Source organism: Corvus kubaryi, unplaced genomic scaffold (genome assembly GCF_017639235.1).
Source record: "Corvus kubaryi isolate FWS band 111438036 unplaced genomic scaffold, C.kubaryi_AGA036_p1.0 37394, whole genome shotgun sequence".
In the NCBI taxonomy this organism is placed as follows: domain Eukaryota; kingdom Metazoa; phylum Chordata; class Aves; order Passeriformes; family Corvidae; genus Corvus; species Corvus kubaryi.
In genome coordinates, this window is record NW_024581133.1 from 5,861,856 (window position 1) to 5,881,400 (window position 19,545).

Here is a 19,545-nt window from a genome sequence, read left to right on the forward strand (position 1 = left end):
AAATGAGATTTCAGGATGATTGTCTATTTCTCTAACAACTGAACTAGGGGAGCAAATGGAACCAGAGGAGCCAGAGGTCGGAGCAGGTGATGTGGTGAATCAGCTCACCTAGACAATGGTACTGTAAGGGAAAAGACACACATCTGTCTGTCCCTGCAGAAAACTGACACATTGCTGAGCATGGCCCTTCACACTTGGAACAGCAGAACTAAAAGCCTCAGTACAGGGACAATCCTGTATCAGTCAGGTAAAGCACAGTAAAGGAGAACTTCGATGGACAGAGGTGGTAGACGCAGAGGGCAAGTTTTCCAGGGATTCTAGCACTGGATGCAAACACAAAGACAGCCTTGTTTCCAGTAAGCCAAAACCTCTAAGCAAAAGATGCTTTTAATAACATAACTCCCACCAGAAATTACACTAGTCAGCCATCACAAGGTCCTCCCACCCCAACAGAGCTGGCTCTCAACAGAGAGATTCTTATCATCCACAAGAACCAAGTCCCAGTGCTCCTTGCTCGAGAGCCAGTCCTAGGACAGAGAAGCTGTGATGACCTTTCCACATGGAAACAGGAATGAGGCATCCCAAGTCAAACACAGGGAAGGAGGTGATAACAGACATGCTCTTCTTTCTGCCCTTCCCAAGCACATGATCCTCTGCTAACATCAAGGATGGGATTTCTCAGTGGAGCTATCATGCAGCTCCTGCTCTGCTGCGCCAGATGAAACATACCTTGAACTGGGTAGGACAGGCACTGAGCCCTCTGTAGAGGCAGGCTGGGCTGGCTTGCATCTGGGAAAGCCTTTTCATCAGGAAAAACAGCAGCTGCCATTCAAGACTCAACTGAGCCACTTTCAGCAAAATCCTGGGACTCGTGGTGATGAAGCTGTAAAGAAGGAACCAGGCTCATCTTCACAAAACAACACAGACTCCAGTGTCCCAGCATGGCTGTGGGGAGCATGGTGCTGTAGCAGCTCTTTTTATTAATTCACCAGGTGTTTAACTTCAGCATCCTGGCTAAAAATCTAGCATGGAGAAATACACTTCCTTTCTTTACCCAGTTTTCACTCAGCAGCTTCATCCTGAGCAGTTCCCCCTCCCTGCCCTGGCACAGTCACTGCAGAGCAGGTGCAGTGTCACCCCAGAACATGCTGCACTTCAACAGCAGGTGAGAAACTGCTCCTCAGCCTGCCTGACCCAAAGGCTCACGGAACATACTGTGTAAACATAAGGCACTATTATCTCCCCTCTCCACATGGAATCACTTTATGGAATTTATTATTATTATTTGGAGCTCAAATTGAAACCCTCTGGCCATGTATGAACACTAAGCCTGCTTAGGGAATGCGGGGAGCAGCTAAAGTAGTGAAGAGGCAAAGATTTATGACAGTCAGAAAAGAAATTTTCTTTTCTAGCAACAAGCTTCACATTCCTAATCTATTTCTGCAGATTTTGCTACTCTCTACCAAACTTCTGACAGGTCTTAAAGACTAACACTTACCATGCTGCAAGCTGTTCCTCTAAAGTCTATTTTATCATCGTTTGTAACCACCTGGCTGGATTCCCTTGGTGGTATTTTTCACTCTTTCTCATAGACCTTAAGAGTATCCATATTACCTACAACACAGCCTTCATTTTCACCTTTTTTCCTTCCCTCCAGCATCATCTCAGCTGTTTTTAACTGGGCTCCCTTTCTCTCCTCCTGAGAGCTTCCACCCTTTCTGATTCCCATTCAAATCATCACATTAGTGAGACAGACTGACAATGGTTTTCACCTGTCTCTTAAGCCAGATTGCATGCTCACCCTCTGCCTTAGCTTCAGCAAAACTTTCTTCTGTAAGAGCTTTACAAATATATTTCTGTCCCTGATAAAATGATATTAGGTAAGGATTTAAGGGGAGGTCTGTGAAAGGAGAAAAATAGCAGTGACAATGAGTTGTCTCTCCCAAATTGTCTTTCTGAAAGCTCCAAATGGCTTTGTAACAGCATGAAAGTGCTTCCTGATTATTGCCAAGCTGAGGCTCAGGAAAGCCCTAAGGGTGGACAGGAGAGGGGTAAGGAATATATAAAAACCTGCAGGAAGAAGGGGTGTGGTAGAGATGCCGTGGCCCCTCGCACTCCCTGGGATGGTAGAGCTGCCCCCACAGCAGAGTTTCAAGGAGAATTCAGGGCTCCATTTTCCCCCACACTACAAACTTCAAGCTATTCCCTATGCAGGAGCAGTCTAGTGGTCTCTAGGTCCCTGGGGACCCCCCTCATGATCTTCAGCAAGACTTTGCAGCAAAAGATTCAGCCAGGACTTATCAATTTCCCACCCAACAGTCAGATGTATCTTCCTAATTTCCAACGACTTGTCACTTCAGATCTTCCTCTCAGAACACCAGTGGGGCTGACCCCCCAGTCCCCTAGGAGAGCATATGGGCAAGATCCGGCCAGATGCCACCAGTGGTGGTCACAGCCACCTCTGGAGCCAGTAGCTCTGGCTGCAGGAAGGAGCACAGCTAACACAAACATCATGCTGTGTTCCCATGGCAACCAAAGTGTCATGTTCATCATTGTCTCATTTCTGGAAGAAAAAAGATACAGGTCCAATGAAGACAAATCCAAGAGTCCCAACGGGCTGTGCTGAGGCTGGGCAGATTTTTAACGTCATTGCTGGCAACACTCACCCCAGGCCTTCTGGAAAGTGCAGCACCCAGCCCCGTGATGGCCCACAGGTTTGAGCAGGAGGCTGAATGGGATTCAAATGCACCCAGCCAGATACAGACAGTTCATGTCTTGTCACTTTGAAGCTAGGGACACAGAGCAAATTATCACAGCTCTAGAAGTTATTAGATGTTAGCAGAAGAGGTTTCACCTCCACCCATCCTATCTCACACTTGACATGACCTGGGGATGATGGTCCTCAGCAGTTATCTTTGCTCAGTGACTTATTAAACCCCAGTAACTTAAGAAGATGGCTCAATTTGGAATTGCTCTGCCAGAGGCAGCAGAGACTCTGGTGCACCAGAGTGCACCAAGTCCCCTCCTGGACTTGGTGAGCTGCCACTATCTCATTGTCCCATGCTTTTCTCTGCTGATATCTGTGCTCCAGAAACCAGATCCAGCTGGGATCCAACATCCCCATTAACATGGATCTGTATGAGCTTCTCTGCAGTGGCTACAGGGCAACAACCAAAGCAGTGCCACGTGGAAAAATGGAAAGCTCACCTTTCAGTTCCAAGACAAACATGCTAGAGATGCATCACTGGACAATTTTGGAGTTCTCTGATGTGTTCTTGCTTGAGGCATGAGAAGATCTAAGGCTGGAGGATTCATTTCAATCACTTTAAAATCAGTTCTATCAATTAATATTCTTTTTTCTGTGGGAAAAAATTATTTAAGAGGAACTTCCAGCCTGAAGAACCAAAAAGGAAGACTGCAAAGATTATGCTTGGGAGAAAGTATCTTCCTGCAAAAGAGAATTATGCCTGTGCTTGAGAGGAAAAGGGGAAGGGAAACTAGGAAGAGAATGAGAACATTCTATAGAGTGCCTGGATAAGGCAGGAAAAAGTGCTTGGAGCACTCCAGATTCTCTACAGCCCAATGCTGAAGCCAAACCCCAGCAAGGTGCAACGTTTGGACGGTTTAGTATCGTAAGTCAATGCAGATCAAGGGGAAATATCCCTGGATGCTTGGGGGACGGGTATATCTAAACAACAGTGAAATCCAAAACATTAGTTAACTTGCTATTAATCCTTAGTTTTAACCCTCAATTTTATTCTTGTTTTGTTTTTTTTTCCCTCCCTGAGCAGTTTTGCTGGGCCAGCAGTGAAGTGTTCAAGTCAGATTTATACCTGTAACTGGGGCGAGCACCTTAGCTAAGAGATTGTCCATATCTGGAGCAACCTCTTCCTCCTTAAAGACAGACAGAAACCTCATGCAGGCAGTCTTTCATGAGAGGCATAAAGAGAAGCTACTTATAGGCATTCACTTGTGCTTTTATAGGAGAAGAAGCTAGGGATTAAGTATGACAAAGGTTAAGGCAGATGGTTGCATGAATGTAATGAAATTTTGGCCTCTGCATGACAGCTAGGAAGGACAGCCTACAGGAAAGTGCTCGCTATTGTCCCATGGGCCCTGAGCTCTGTTCCAGAGGAGCTGCATTTTCTCCAACTGATCTGTAGCATCACCTTGCTCAAGTCACTCAGCCATGTCACACATTTTCTTGACTTTTGGGAATTCCTAAGCAACCAAGAGATGAACATTCCATTTCCACTGCCCAGACCACAGCTCTGAGCAGAGGAGAGAGAAATAAGTTTCAAAGCTTATTATTTCCTCTTTGGACCCACCCAAACTAGCAATCAGCTCTTGTTAATACAGGTGGAAATACCTGAGGGGACATTAAGGTTCAGCCTGGTGTCCTTTTATTCCACTCAGGCTGAGAAACAAAATACTACCCTCAGGGCTGGGGGATGGAAAGGAGTCCATCAGCCTGTAAAGGCCTGAGATCACAAATAGAATAGTTCTGGATGTCCTTAGTTAAACACGGCAGAGCGTTCATTCGTGCCTTGCTAAGTGGTGTTCCTGCAAAGAGGATGAGCCATTCTGGCAAGCTAAGTGTACAATTCCCTCCTCTTCCCCACTGGAGCAACCAAGCAGGGCCAAGGCAGCCCATAAGAGAGATGTGCTGCCTGTTTGCTTGCTCCTGTGACTGGCTGCCCATGTAGAGGCTGCCAGGGAGCTGGAATGTGCCAGCCAGGTTTTTGCGAGCATGAGAAAATTAGCAAATCTCACCCTGAGCTGGAAAAGGCACATAATTGAGAGAATTGAAATAGAAAAAAAAAAAAAAAAAGAAAAGAAAAGGAAAAATGAGGGGAAAAAAGAAAGAATGTGGAGATGAGCCAAAAGGAAACACTTCAAAGGCCCATAGCCTGCAGCCCACATTAATGACAACAAAAAGATGGGACCCTTACATTTTAATCAAAGGTAATTAATTTTTTTAAAGGTATTATAACTCTGCCATGCAGGAGCTGGCCCCCTGCCCCCAGAGGTGTTGGCAAGGCAGGCTGGCAAGAAGAAGCTGTGGCTTCCTTGGCTGCCTTCTTTCTGCACTTCCTTTGAGCACCAGCGAAAGGAAAGCAAGAGTGAGCGGGTGCTTCAGGAGAAACGCCTCAAGGGGAGAAGCTACAGGAAACCAAAGGAATTGGAAACATGTCTGAAATCTAAATCCCAGCTTCCTCTGGCTGGTGTCTATGAATTCTGCATGTAGGATGTGAACTCGAAGCTGAAAGCCAGCTGAATCAGCAGCAGGCTGGCAATCACAGGGCACTGGGGCACCTGCCTGGGTAGATCCGAGTGGAGCCGTCAGGGATATGGATCTATGGAGTGGCTCTGCTATAGAGATAACAGACGTGTGTGAGAGAGGGTAAGTGTGACCTCAAACGTCTAAGAAAGATGCTTGTCTGTAATCCCTGCCCTCCATACAATGGAGAGATCCTTGTCTGCTGCTCAGGCAGGACCAAAGGCCCCCCTGCAATCAGTGAGGCAAGTGTTCCACACAGGAGACCAGACAAAAGCTTTTCTGGGGTGCAGGCACTGGGGTCTTTGTTCCCCGGTACATCTTTGTGAAGGAAAGGGGGAAAATGGAAAAAGGGAAAGGAAGTAGAGCAGCACAAAACCTGAGGATGATCAGAATAAGGCTGAGTGTGCCACAGGATGAAGGAACTGTCCTCAGGAAGCAACATGCAATTGTTTCCATTAGTCTAAAAGAAGAGACAGAGAAATAAGGAAAAAGGTTTACAGAGACAAAGCCTCAAATTAAAAAAAAAAAAAAAAAAGGGAAAACAGAAAGAATAATTCATGAAACACTCACTTATTTACATAAAATGAAGACAAATACTGGTATATTTAGTTGTAGTCAGAAGCTGAAATTTTCCATGGGTTTTTAAGGCAGTATCACATGCAGCCACAAGTAGCAGTAGCCTGTGATTCAGCTAAATTTCCATAACAGCATGAAAAAATGAAGGCCAGAAGGAGTCACACCTGGATTAAACTGCTCAACCTACCAGAGCCTGTGCCTAAGCAACAAGGAGACATCATATTTGGGTAGAAGAGCTGCAACTCAGAGAGAAAAAATAAACAACCCTTCCAAAAATGAGGTATATTCCGGCAGGTGGTAAGGTGCAGCAGACAATTTAAAACAGAAAAAAATCTAATTTTTAATACACATTAGAAATTGTTAGCTTCTTTTACTTAGAAACAGCCAAGAAATTATGGTACTCAAAAAAAACCCCTCTAACGCTGAACAACAGAGGATATTTCACATGTGCTGTCTACACAGGTTGCTCAAAACTTTCAAAAGCATGTAGTGATTTTTGATAACACCTGCAGTGTTACTACACTCTGGGCACTTTCCATAAACAAAGCTCTTGGACTGTTGCAATTGCAGGCTGTTAGGAGAAGCCAGCTCCCTGCAAACATCCCTTCTCAGTCCAGAATTTTAGGGCTTGCTGAGAAGTCTAATACTGCACAAAGTCAGAGTAAAGTGAGCACTTTATTCTCCCCAGAATCATATTGCGGGAAGCAGAACTTCCAGCTTCAAACAGAATATTTCTTTGCACCCAAAATCCCATTTCTACTAAAGTCCCTAGGAGGTTTGCTAAGGATCTCTTGATCCTTGTGCCAGCATTAGGCCTGATAAACCAAACAGTGCTCTCTGTGTAGGTATAGAAAGGGAGGTGTGTCTGGAGCTGCAGCTGAAGGCAGCTCAGAGCTTGGCAGAGTGTGCTAACATACGAGCCACAGGGGATTTGCTTTGCAAGACCAATCTAGTTTCATGTAATTTATGATCCTTCAATAGTGACAAAACTTGATGAAGGAACACTGTGTTTGAAAACTCTGCTGTCCAATTTTAACAACCAGCCTCCTTGCAAATTTGGTTTCTCTGGCACCCTCAGACTCTCAGGGCTGCACCACCACTACCCCCTGACACTTGTGCAATGCTGCAAAGGACAATAGGCTTTTTTTTGTTCCCTGCAGGTGTTTAACCAAGCAGCAGTGCCTCTGAGCCATTTTAAGGTTTGCTCACAGCTAGCTAAACCAGGAACAATTCAGTGACCTTCAGGATGTTAATAGGTCCAAAGTCTCTTTGTGCATGGGGAGCGGGCAGGGGACACTTCACCATTTATGACCTGCAATTACTCTCCCACCCAACAGAATAGACTTTGTTGTCTGTCATCTACAACAATTACCAGGGTGTGAGTGCTGTCATTTCTAACCGGGCCAGACACAAACAAGCATCCTGGTGTGCCTCTGTCTCACTCTCCCTCGGTCCCTCTGTGATGCTCAGCCTGCAGAGCTCTTCCCATCAGTGGTGTGGAGTTGCCAAGCAACATTTGTCCTGTCCCTCCATGGGCCCTGCTCATGGCTCTGTGGCAGCTCAGGCTTTGAAGAAAAGGGGTTGCTGTGCAGAGTGAAATAACTTTCCCTCTCTCTTCTATCTTCTCTCTTCCTACTTGATGAGGTGAAAAATGAATCATTCTGAATATGACAGATCAAATCCCTCATTCAGTTTCTCTGAGGTAAATCCCATTGAAAACCGTCTTTGGGGAATAAATTCACTGCCAGATACCAAGGACCAGTGCATCATACCCAGCACACACATCCAGGACACACCAAATTTTTTTTGCATCATAGACATTAGAAAAAGCAGCTAGAAGAAGTCAAATCATTATTGGGAAATAATTTATTCAGCCATAGTCACGAAGGAATTAATCTTATCCATTATTCTCAAACATGACTCAACCAATTCCTGGAAATAACACAGCTAAAGCTTCTAGCTCTGAGCTGCAAACCCTAAGATTTAAATTCTTATTTAATTCCACAGCTCTTTCCCTCTTGTTATTATGTTCAACAGTGTGCTGCTGCTGTTCGTGTGCCAATGATACAAGGTTAGAAGGCTTAGACAGTTCAAAATGTTCTCTCCGCATCAGTAAAGCTAAAATGTACAAAGCAGCTCTTACAACTGAGAGCACTCAGGCCATCTGGCACAGTGGCTTCAGTGTGAGCTCCCTGCTCCAGGGCTCTTGGCATCTACCTGGACATCAGCCACCAGTGAGAGTGCCTGCGCTGATCCCAGTTCCCTCTGGGATGCAGCCCCCCAGATCACCAGTATTCCTTGTGTTCAGCTCTGGGGGACTGAGACTGCCAGAGCAAAGGATGGGGTTACAGAGCTGAGTGTGGGCAACTCTGAAGCAGAGCCATGTGCTGGAGAGGCTGAAGGTGGGGTTGGCAGGTGTGACGACATAAATAGAAGTGTGTGAACATGGAGCTGAGCTTCAACAGAAATATATGGGATTTTCTGAAAAAAGCAAATGGATTTTCCATTGTATTTTCTCAGTTAAGTAAAATAATGCCCTGCAAGCATGACTGTGGGATTTCTTGGGGTGGGTTTAAAGCTAGGAGTCCTCTCTGATCTGGTAGTTTAACTTCACTCAGAAGTTAACAAGACAAGGAAATATCTTAACAAATGATCCTTTCCCAATATCTTAGGATGTAGATCCTGTGGGGGTGCCTGTTTCTCTACATTTACCTTGTAGAGGATAATTTAGGCTAGATCACAGAATCACAGAATAGGTAAGGTTGGAAGGAACCACTGGAGGTCATCTGATCCAACCTCCCTGCTCAAGCAGGGTCCTCAAAAGAGCATCATTCAGCATTGTGTCCAGAGGGCTTTTGAGTATCTCCAGGGAAGGAGACTTCACAACCTCTCTGTACAAACTGTTCCATTGCTCACTCACCCTCACAGGAAAGAAGTTCTTCCTCATGTCCAGATGGAACTTTGTGTGTTCCGGTTTCTGCCTCTCATGCTATTTCTTGGCACCACGAAGAAGAGCCTGGCTCCATCTCCTTGACACCCTCCCTTCAGATATTGATAGACATCAACAAGGTCCCCTTTCAGTCATCTCTACTCCAGATGCCTAACTTCTAGGAAGCTAAAGTTTGTGGAGATGAAACCTGTCTCTCATAAGTAATTCCTCAGCTAGTGTGCACCTTCCTTACAATTACTTCATATAAACCATGTTTCTTTCACTCTTTATGAAAAGAAAGTATTCAAAGCTTTCCTAAAGCAAAGACATATGTTATCCTCTAAGCCAATTAGGCAATAAAAGAAAGGAATTAGATCAGCTTGACAAATCCATGTTGATTCTCTTTTACCACCCTCTTATCCTATAGCAGCTAATGAATTGTTTGTTTCATAATTTGTTGAGGTTTTTCTGTAGTCACTCAGCTTAACTGGCTGATTTAAATTTCCTGTCTCTTCTTTTTTATTTCTATCTACACAAGCAAGTACCCTATTTGCCCTTTTCAACTCTAAAGAACCCTCTTGATGCAGGAGAAGTTCTTGAAGTCCATTCCTAACTGTTCACAGACTGTTTTCCTTGGACAACCTGCAGGGGAATTCCTTCAGGTCAAGCAGTTTGAGTTCACTCAGTGTAAGGGTTCCTCAATTTACACCCCTTTGCTCCGGTCCATTCCCATTCCCCAGTCAGTGAGACTTCTGCTGCATTTATCCAGCACCAACTGTTTTGGTGATAAGGGGAGTCAAAACGGCAGTGACGACTCCAACCCTTTGCACGTGCTCTCCTTCTCTGGTACAGAGTGCGCACTTTTATTCCTTCTAGTATATTTATAGCATATTTATAGGATTTCTTTTTCTTCCCTTGTGTGTTTGTAGCCACTTCTAGTTCATTCTTTGCCAGGACCCTTCTGATTTCATCCACACATCCTTTGGTATCATTCTCTTCTCATTCCTACTCTGCTGCTGCTTGAACTTTTAAAATACAATTAATTTCTCATTTTAAGGTGCTAATGAGGTCCTCACACACTTTTAGTGTTTTCCTTTTGTTCTGTTCTTCTCCCTACCTTTGGAGATCTTGTCATTGCACCTCTGCTCTAATCTCGAAGTCAGTGCTTGCTGGCCTGTATTCCTTTTTCCTTGACTCAACCTACCAATTCCCTGATGTTTCACAGCCAATTAATCCTTCTTCTGCTGTTCCTACTTTCTCTTTTCCATGTGTCTGGGAAGCTGATTAACTCATAGCTTGGTATATGTACTAAGGCTTTATATTCTTCCTGTTTAGCCCTTACACTCCTAGCCCTTGGGCAGAGACATTTCAGATGTTTACCAGATTGCTCCATTCTTCTCCCAAGTGCCTCATTTTCACCTCTATTAAATTTCCCATTTTCCCAACTCACTAACCAGCATGCTGCCTGGTTCTTGGAAGACTGCTGTGCTGTAAAAAATCCAGTCTTTTTGTCAACACTGTCCGTGCTTTCACCTCAAGGATTTGTCTGCCCCACCTGTGCCACCTTCCACAGAGACCAAAGGAAACACAGTGGCCCCTGGAAAGGAGGTAGCAGTGATCCCAGTAATGGGCAGGATTTTTATTTCAGTGATGGCAGATATATGAAGGAAGCAGCAATTAATTCTTCCTGTTTGCCTTCTCTAAGGATATCAAATTGTGTTGTAAACACTGGAGATTTAAACCTCGCTGTGACCCCTTTCACTGAAAATAAATATTAATAACCCCACTTCACAGACTGGGAAACAAACACAGAAAAGCGAAATGACTTTTTATGGAAATGCCGAGGCAAAGGCAGGAGCTGCCAGAGCACACACTGGAAACCATTCAGGGAAAGCCGTCAGTCAGGCCTTGAGGAGCAAGGGGGCAAAAAACAGGGTTGTGATTGCAATTACATCAGCTGGTGAGGAGCCAGCCCCTCAGTGCCCAGAGCTCAGTTAGCCAAAGGCTATGGCAGTTTACTGACATGGGAGTTATTGCCAGAGCATCCAACTGATGACTGTTTCTAGTGGTAGATTTGTCTTCCCTCTCACTGGTCCATGCATGAGCTACAAGCAGCTTAATTAAAGGCTAAAAAAGCCCCTGATGCTAAAATAGCTGCCTTGCCATCTTTCTGGAGATCTTGCTAGACTGAAATCAGGGCACTTCCTTCTGCATTCTCCTTTCTCTCTCACTCCCTCCCATTCGATCACTTATTAAAAGTGAAATAAAAGAAACAGGAAAAAGAAAAGATGAAGAAAGTAGCCACAAACTGCTCCATCAACAATAATATGCCATGGATCTTCCAGGACCTGTCTGAGGATGTGAGTGCCTGGAGAGGAAGCCCAAGGCCAGGAATGATAGAGGCTCAACCGTCATGAAAAGCACTCACAGACCCCAGAGCCGAGCACACAATGCAGCGCTGAGGATACGGACTTGGCTGCCGTTTATGGAGTGGGGAATACAGTGGCAGATTTATTCTACAGTAAAGAGGGTTGTTTCTTGGTAGCACTAATACTGACACATTCTCTGGGGACGGAAGAGGATGCACAAATAGGAACAATTCTCCCATTTCTCTGCCTGTGTCTCCCCCAAATGCTCCCTACTCCAATTCCCTCCTGCTCTCTTCATTCCTCTGCCTGCGCTGAGTCCTCTCCTTCCTCTCTGATTTATACCTTGTTTCTTTAGCCTTGTCCTTCATCTTTTCCCAATGCAACTACATGGACAGGGTTTTTAGTTCTCCAAGATTTTGCATATTATCTCCAACTGGAGCCTTGTCTCCAGCCCTCTGCCTGGAAAACCATACAAGTGTTCTCAAACAGAGGGTCAAATCCTGCTCTCCCTAAAACAAGAGTGAAAATTTCCACACTGCAAGGACCAGGCCATGGGACAGGATAGACTGCTAACAACCTGCCAGGAGAGGCTTTTAATATTATCCAGCACAGCTTAAAGAGAAATGTCCTAACAAATCATCACTGCACATCATTGAAGTGGGAAGCAGTGATGGAAACTACCACCGCACTCCTGCACAGAGTAATTCCAGCTCCCCTCTCATCAGCTGAAATCAGTATAGAGCAAACACCTGGGCAGTTTACATCCCATTTTCCCACCCTCCTTCTTCCAAAACCACACACCTTCACTACTGTATTTGCCATTTGTATCTCACAATGGAACAGAGACTGGGAGCACAAACAAATTGGTCAAGAGCACGTAAGAGATCTGTGGCAAAGAAAGAAATGTAATATGAGTGTTGCAAATTGCTGCCAAACAGTCTCTGACTCGGGCTTTGCATCTCTAAGGGATGGATAGGGGCAGTGGATCTTGTCCGAGGACAGATAAGACAGGAGATAGCTCTGTCACCCACATCTCTGTTCTTTGGCAGCAGGAGAGAAGCAGTGGAGGAGCAGGGCTGTTGTCTTTCCCCCTCCTTAATCTGCTTCCTGCCTGCTTCAAAAACAACCCAGTGCATGGTTGTTTATTATTATTATTATCACTGTTATTTTCCAGAGTGCTGTAAAACTAGGGGATAGAGCACTCTGACAGCCTCATAACAAACAGCAGATAAAACTAATTAGATTTTGTTCTTCCTTCAGTTTGCTGACTTGATTCTTTTTCTTTTTATTGTTTAATTATTTATTTTCTTAGCCCAGAGGTTTACACTCACATGTATTTCACTAGACACTGGCAAGGCATCCCTGGGATCATCTCTGACAGGAAAGGGCTATTGTGGCCGGGAGACCCAAGAGTTGGTGAGGGGCTGAGACAGAGGGTGCAGTGTAGTGCAGGGCTCCTCACAGCATCTTCCACCCACGTCATGTAAACTGGTGAGGGGAGGAAGGAGAGCACAGCCTCTAAGAGAGTCTAAGAGACAAAAGGCATCAGTGAAAAAAGTTAAGGTGCCTGGCAGGAGCCCAAAACTGCTGCAGCAGTGGGAGCCAGGCTAGTGCCTCTAAGACACCATCTCTTCTGGCCATTACAGGAATATTTGGCTTGAGTCTCAACCTGACAGCCTTGCTGACTTTTGAGGAATGACAAAACGGTGGGGAGCAGGGCGACTTGCCTCTCCTCCCTCCCGCCCTTTCTCCATCGGCAGCTTCCAAATTCTTTGGGATTAGCTAGCGACAGCAAGAAAAGGCGCTGCTCTCACTGCTCAGCACTTAGCAGGCTGAAGTGAGGTGACGGGCCCCGGTGCAGGGGACAACGGCTCCATTCACTGGGGGATACCAAACCAGAATTACAAGTGTGCAAGAATAAACAAGGCTGGAGTTAATCTAAAGTTGTTTTACACTCTGTTTTATTAAAGTCAATGCACTTCCGTTCCTCTGTGCAGCGCCTAGCTCTGCTTAATTACCATGACTCAGGGAGAATTTTAATAGTGTGGAGCGCGCAGTGCACATGGAGGCATTCTCCTGACCTCTAGAGGTCTGTCAAAAGAAGAGGAGCATCTGCTCCCTGTAGAAGTACCTGGGAAAAAAGGAGGCAGCCCACAAAACTGCTTCTCCTGAAGTTATCCAGGTGCCATCCCCAAGTGGTTGGTCACCCACCTGTCCCGCTGCACCTTCTCAGCAGCAGGCTGACCACCCTTGGGCTGGAGGGTTCTCCTGGCCACTGCCTTCTGCAGCACTCTCGCTACTTGCTGACAAGTTGTTTGGCACAGGTGTGGAATGCTGTGGGAGAAGAGATTGACCAGGTGTTTCATGTCACACAGCAGCATTTATACAGGTGTGCTCAGTGTGCAGGGACATTTTGCTCCCAGCTTAGCTGCTGCATTTGGATCCCAGACACTGAAAACCCCCTAAGGGCCTTTGCCATCTCCCCAGCTCCTAGCACAGGGATCTCTGAAATGGTGGTGCTGCTCGTACACATTTGGCTCCAAACACACAGGGAAGATACACCTCTGCTTTTATTACATTATGACAACTCTCGCACAGTTTAGTCACCAGGGCAGAATTTTCCCACTGAACTGAATTCCCCCATCTTAAAAAATTCAGAATGAAGCAGCTAGAAAGCCAAATATTATGGCCAAAATATTGGTATGTCTTTAAGGAAAATGCTGATTTAAGATTTCTTTTTCTTTGCAATAGGGTTTACCACTGGCAAACCTTGGTAAGTGCCCTTCAGCTACTGTCGTGGCAGTGTTGGTACAGAAAGCAGAGTGGGTGCAAATATGCACATTTGCAGACACAGATATGTACAACAGTAGTTTTTACTCCGTGTTCTGGGGATGTGCTGAATGCTGAACATCCCACAGCATGGCTTTTGTATGCTGCAGTCAGGACCTAGCACACTGTCAAGTTTTTGTCATGCCTACAAATGTTGGATTTTTAAGTTAATTATGCACATATATTGTTTCTTTATTAATAAGCTTTGAAGCAGTATTATACAAACTATTATAATGGGAACACCTGTTTCACCTCTTTTGTGTCCCTTCCTGTGAGCCACCCTTTTATTAAAATTCAGTATTGTGTGCAACAAGCTGCACGCTAAACCAAGCAGAAAAGGACATCTGTACAGAGGCGCACACCACGCCTAATGAATTAGTTTGGGCTAAGAAGCTCAGCTTCTAAGGACCCAAGCTGCCTGTCTTTTGAGCAGCATCATAGAGAGATAGAGACTCAGGGAACTCTTATGTGCTAGTGAAGACTTTAAAATACATGGGTACTGAAAGCGAAGCAGGACAGGAAGAAGATTTTTATCTAAAGAGCAACCTCCTGCTGGAAAATATTGTCTAGGTAGTCTGAGGAAAGGTGTTCAGAAACACATCAGAGTGTTTCTTGTTCTGCACTAGGAATTCTCTTCACAACCAGCATAAAACCAGGAAGATGACATGGTGCTTTTAACCAAGCATTAGTATTAATAATAATGGTCACTGGTAATCACTGGAGTCCTTGCAGGCTGTAATGCTACAACACACTGTACATTCATCCTTGTCCTTGAGCCTCACAAAGCAGTGGCAGAGTTGGGAGCCTCTTGCAGCACACAATTAGTTCCATTTGGATTCAGGGCAATTCCCCATTTGCAGCAGCAGAGTCTAAGACACATGGGAAGATCAGGCAACGTGAAGTGTGACATGAAGTGACTTCATGCTTTAGGGATATAGGGCACGTGTGTGGATTCTCAGTCTGTGCTGGATTCTCAGGAGCTGGGAGACAATTTTAGGAGAAATCTAATTTTTCTCCATTTGGGGATTAAAGGAAATGTTTTAACTGATGCTTGGGCTAAATTCACTCCTGGGTATTGCCACCACCACTAATCTATTGGTGAATTTAACTCAGGTTTCCAGAGGATCACTATGTATTGTCACTGCTGTTCTTAGTGTGGGACACTGGATTTCCCACACTGTTCCTGAGATACAACCAGCTCAGAAACATGCAAAGCCTGACCCAACCTGTTGAATGCACTGCAAAAATTCTGACCAGACAGAAATCAGTGACATGCTCTACAGCTCAAGAGAAATGAAAGGCAACAGAGAGCTCTGGTGAAAGGCATCGATTACTGTCACTTCTCCAGGAAAAGGCTGCCTAAAGTTGGAAAAAGAGAAACATCTCTGATACCTTGGTCTCAAAATACTATTCCCTAAGTCAGTCTGTATGAAATCATGTACTAGAGGCAGCCATGAAACTGGGGATTATGTTCAGGAATGGATGATCTCACATAGTACCACCCGGGCCAGTGGCCTCTTGCTCTGCCTTGTGTACAAAGCGTAAGGAGTCATTGTCAGCAGATGTATGTATTCAAATTACACAAACATACAGTCATCTTTCCATTCAGAACCGGAGCAACACATCTGGGAAGGGTGCTGAAGCTGGCAAACAGGCAAACATGAGCAGTGACGCATTCTCTTGCTGCTCTGCAAGTCACAGCCTGGTTCACACAGGACTGCCCTCGAACCCACTGTACAGCCCGAGTGCTGTTGAACCCAGAGGAAGAGCTGCACTGTTGGGTGCTGGCTGGCTGGAAATGTAGAGTCCCCTCAGAGCCCTGGAGCTGCATGTCTGTCCTGTGGTTGCTCCCTCATCTTCTGTCTCGCCTTCCACCCACGAGAGGCACTCCTGGATCTCTTGGTCTAGCTCCGAGAATTCCTCTTCTCCGTCAGAGCTACTGGCAGTGTCATAATCAATCTCTTCTGCACAAGGAGGTTCGTCATCAGACTCCAGGCTGCTGTTGCTGCACCTTCTGCAGAAAAACCACAAGAGAGACTGGACGTCACCAAAGGAGGGGGTGTTCTCAGGGGAAGAGCAAGCAACAGGGAAATGCTTTTTCTGGGTTCAACCTTGACTCTGTTAATAAGGGATGAGGTGGCACTCAGCAAACTCAGGTGGGTCTCTGTGTCTGTCTCAACAATGAGAGTGATAAAATGAAGAGTGATACTTACTGACCTCTCAGGAGTAAAGCATTATTATTCCCATCACTATTACTGCTATTGCTTATACAGAAACAGTGCTTTACATACAGACAACACCATTCTTGCCTTGAGGCACTTACGAGGTTACAGAAGCTGAATTATAGCAGAGAAGAAGGTATTCAGTTTCCAGAAGGTTGCTAGTTTAATCATCATCTCTCTCACTGTAGTTCCACATTTAGTGTAAGACCTAATTAATCCAGGTGGTTGAAGTGCTTTGGCATCTTTTCCTCCTGTTCTGTGCAAGCTCAGAGCACTGCTAACAAAAGGCAGCACAAACAAAAAACTGAGCCTCTTGGATCTTCAAGCACGCTGGCTCAGGAGGGCAGAAGCACCAGGAGTGGCTGTATTTTGGGAAGAACATGGAAAGGCTTTGATAGCGTGAATTCCTGGGGAAGGGCCAAATTCAGAGTCAGGCCTGAATGGCCGAGGAAAGACTCTAAGTGGATGTCACAGCCATGTCATCTGGCTCTCAGAAAAGCAGGTTACCCCACCTTGGCCTCCTGCATTTACTCAAAGGAATGGTCACAGGGGATTTCCTCACATGCCCACTTTCAATGCACACTGCATGAGGTTTGCCTGATGCAGTATTTATGGCAGAACAGTGACCATTAGACCATAGCTCTGGGGGTCCTTCTCCTCCCAAGCTGCCCACTTCCCATCTGGCCTTCAGCCCACAAGGGCAACTGGATAATCCTTTGACACCAGAAAGAAGCCTGTGATTTCAGTGTTGTCTGGGTCAGAGCCTGGATGAATCAGGGGAGCAGATACTGTGTTTTTCACCTCCAGGTCAATGTTTTCAATCAGACTCAGAGCAGGGGAATGTATTGCTTTGAGGGACTGGGAAAGGAATAATAATATTCCACCTCTGGGCCAGAGTTTCTAATTTATCCTGAGCTGGGACGAATGAATGGCTTGGCAGATGGAACATACACAGCTTTAATGTGTGGTCTGCTCACTTACATGTCAGTAACCAGAATAATCTTCCAGCTTTCAGCTGTTTCACAGCAGTGCCAGCAAGTGAGGTTTCAGAACATACCAAAGGTGTAAAGTATTGCTTTTGGATATATTGATCCCTCCCCTCTTCTGCACTCCAAGAAAGGTGTTAAGATTTTCCTGGGTCTGAAACTCCAGATCTTAACTGCATACAGACTGCTCTGCAGCAGAAACAAGCAGTGTAAACCCACATCTCCTTCTCAGGCTGATCTCTGGCTTAGTTTACTTCAAAGGCTGGGTATAAAGGATTTTCTGAAAGCTTAATAGAGCTGTGCAGCTTAAAAATAAATAAAAGAATAATTATGCACTTTTACAGTTTCTGGCTCTACTTCAGTCTGCTTAGAAAATCTGGGTCAGGAAGAACTCATACTGAAAATGAGGATGTGACATGAAACAAAACAAACAAACCAGGACAGTCCTCCCAGCACAAATAGCAACAGCAGTGGTCCCAGCTGAGTCTGACCAGTGGGTTTGATTTCTTCTTTTATTTTTCATATGCAGGCATGGCATGAATTAGCATGATACTGAGTACCTATGATAATGTTCAAAGCTGACTAAACCCAGGGGAACCGGAATTTTCATTTATAAGCCTTGCTTGTGCAGATTTGCAATCAAAAAGAACCAAAGCATACCTACTTTCAATATTGTACTTGTACATTTTGAAGGAGCTGCTAATGCCATTGGGAGAGAACAGAGCTGTCTCCCAGCTCACTGATATTTTACAGATGGAACATTTTGCAGCCTAGGAACCAAAGGTCAAACATTTGCGTTAACAGGATAATTGGGGGAAAAAAGGGTCCCTATTATTGTTTAAATCTGGGAAGCCAAATTACAGGGTCTTCTGAGTTTTTCAATAATTTAAGTGATTTCAAGACTGCCTTTCTGACAAAAAGGGGAAAATGCCTCCTACTGCAAAACCAGTTTGCTAATGAAGGGAAATCTGGAAGACAACAGAGAATGAAAGACAAGAAATGTACAAAACTGCCATTTCTTTACATTGACAACTGCAGGGATATTCTTTAGGAAGCAAGCATTTATTCATAAAGCCTGTGTAATGGACTTCCAAAGCTCTCCCTTGTTTTCTGCCTGCACAGCACACAAAACACCAAGACCACGATAGCTCAATACTGGGGCAGGTGTGCCACAGGAAGAGGTTCCCCGCAAGTGAGGATGGGCTTAGACCCTGCTTGGAGGTCAGGAAAGACTTTCTTCCTCATTAGTTTTGCCCTTTGGTCCTTTGCTACGACAGGGATCAGCACTGATCAGCAGTTAGCACTGATCTTAGTAAGGGTTTCTCCAGCCTGGACTGACACCCACTGGACCAGAGCCACCACCACAAGTCTCACAGTGAGCTACCAAACAGCAAATAGATGGTACCAACCTCCCCCTGCTGCCAACACAGGCTGCAGCCACACTGCTGACTTAAAAGTTGAGAAGCTCTTTAACACACTAACAAACTCTACAAACCAGTTTCACCTCTACACTATATGGAACTTTACATCCCAAAAATTCACTTTCTGCTGCAGGAAGATTTAAAACACATTACAAAGCAACACAACAGGGCTGGTTCCAAGCAGCAGGTTCTTCTGAAAGGCGAGAGGTGGCAGCATGTGGCACATGGAGGAGCCAGCCAGTGCCACCAACCAAGTGCCAGTCCTTGCATGTGGTTCTCCACATCACAGAGACCAGCTCCTTCCATGCAAATGGTGAAACATGGTAAGGAACAGGAATGCTAACATGTAAACTATTGTTTTCTAGCCATAGCCAAAAAAAAAAAAAAAAAAGACACAACACCTACCCAGGAGACATAAAACATTTACCAAAGAATAATGATGTTGTCTTACAGAAGGTAAACAAAGAGGAAAACCAATGACACTACATTATAGAACTCCAAGACAAATATAGACTGTGAATACCACTGAACATGAGCACAGTGCAGAAGAGAGGGGGGAAGGCTGGTAATATATTCTACAGCCAACAGTCCCCCAGCTATCACAATAAAACGTGCACATTTGGTCGATCTTCAAAACCTATGGCCTTGTAGCCCCCATCTATTCCAGCTGATGGGAGCCACAGCAGCAATTTGCAACTTCATGATGTGATAAATAGAATTTCTTTGTTTTGATTTTTAATTTGCATATTTACTCAGATATGACAAGCTTAATTAGTTCTCCTTTTCTATGTGTGTACATTTTTTTATTTGCTCACTTTTGGAAAGCAAGCAAGATTTAGTTCCCTGTAAAATAATTGTGGGGTTTTTGCTGACTTAATGTGAGGAGAAGGAGAAGGAGAAGGAGAAGGAGAAGGAGAAGGAGAAGGAGAAGG

At 45.0% G+C, this 19,545-nt stretch overlaps 1 protein-coding gene across 1 annotated transcript in view; it reads right to left on the reverse strand.

The window, feature by feature from the left end:
* Positions 1-7,705: 7,705 nt before the first annotated feature.
* The window catches only part of AGBL1 (AGBL carboxypeptidase 1), a 276,286-nt gene continuing 264,446 nt past the window's right edge, over positions 7,706-19,545 (reverse strand). The window contains exon 23 of the mRNA XM_042039542.1: positions 7,706-15,998. Coding sequence (XP_041895476.1) covers positions 15,692-15,998 — 307 coding nt within the window. The 3' untranslated portion in view covers positions 7,706-15,691. The remainder of the gene's footprint in view (positions 15,999-19,545) is intronic.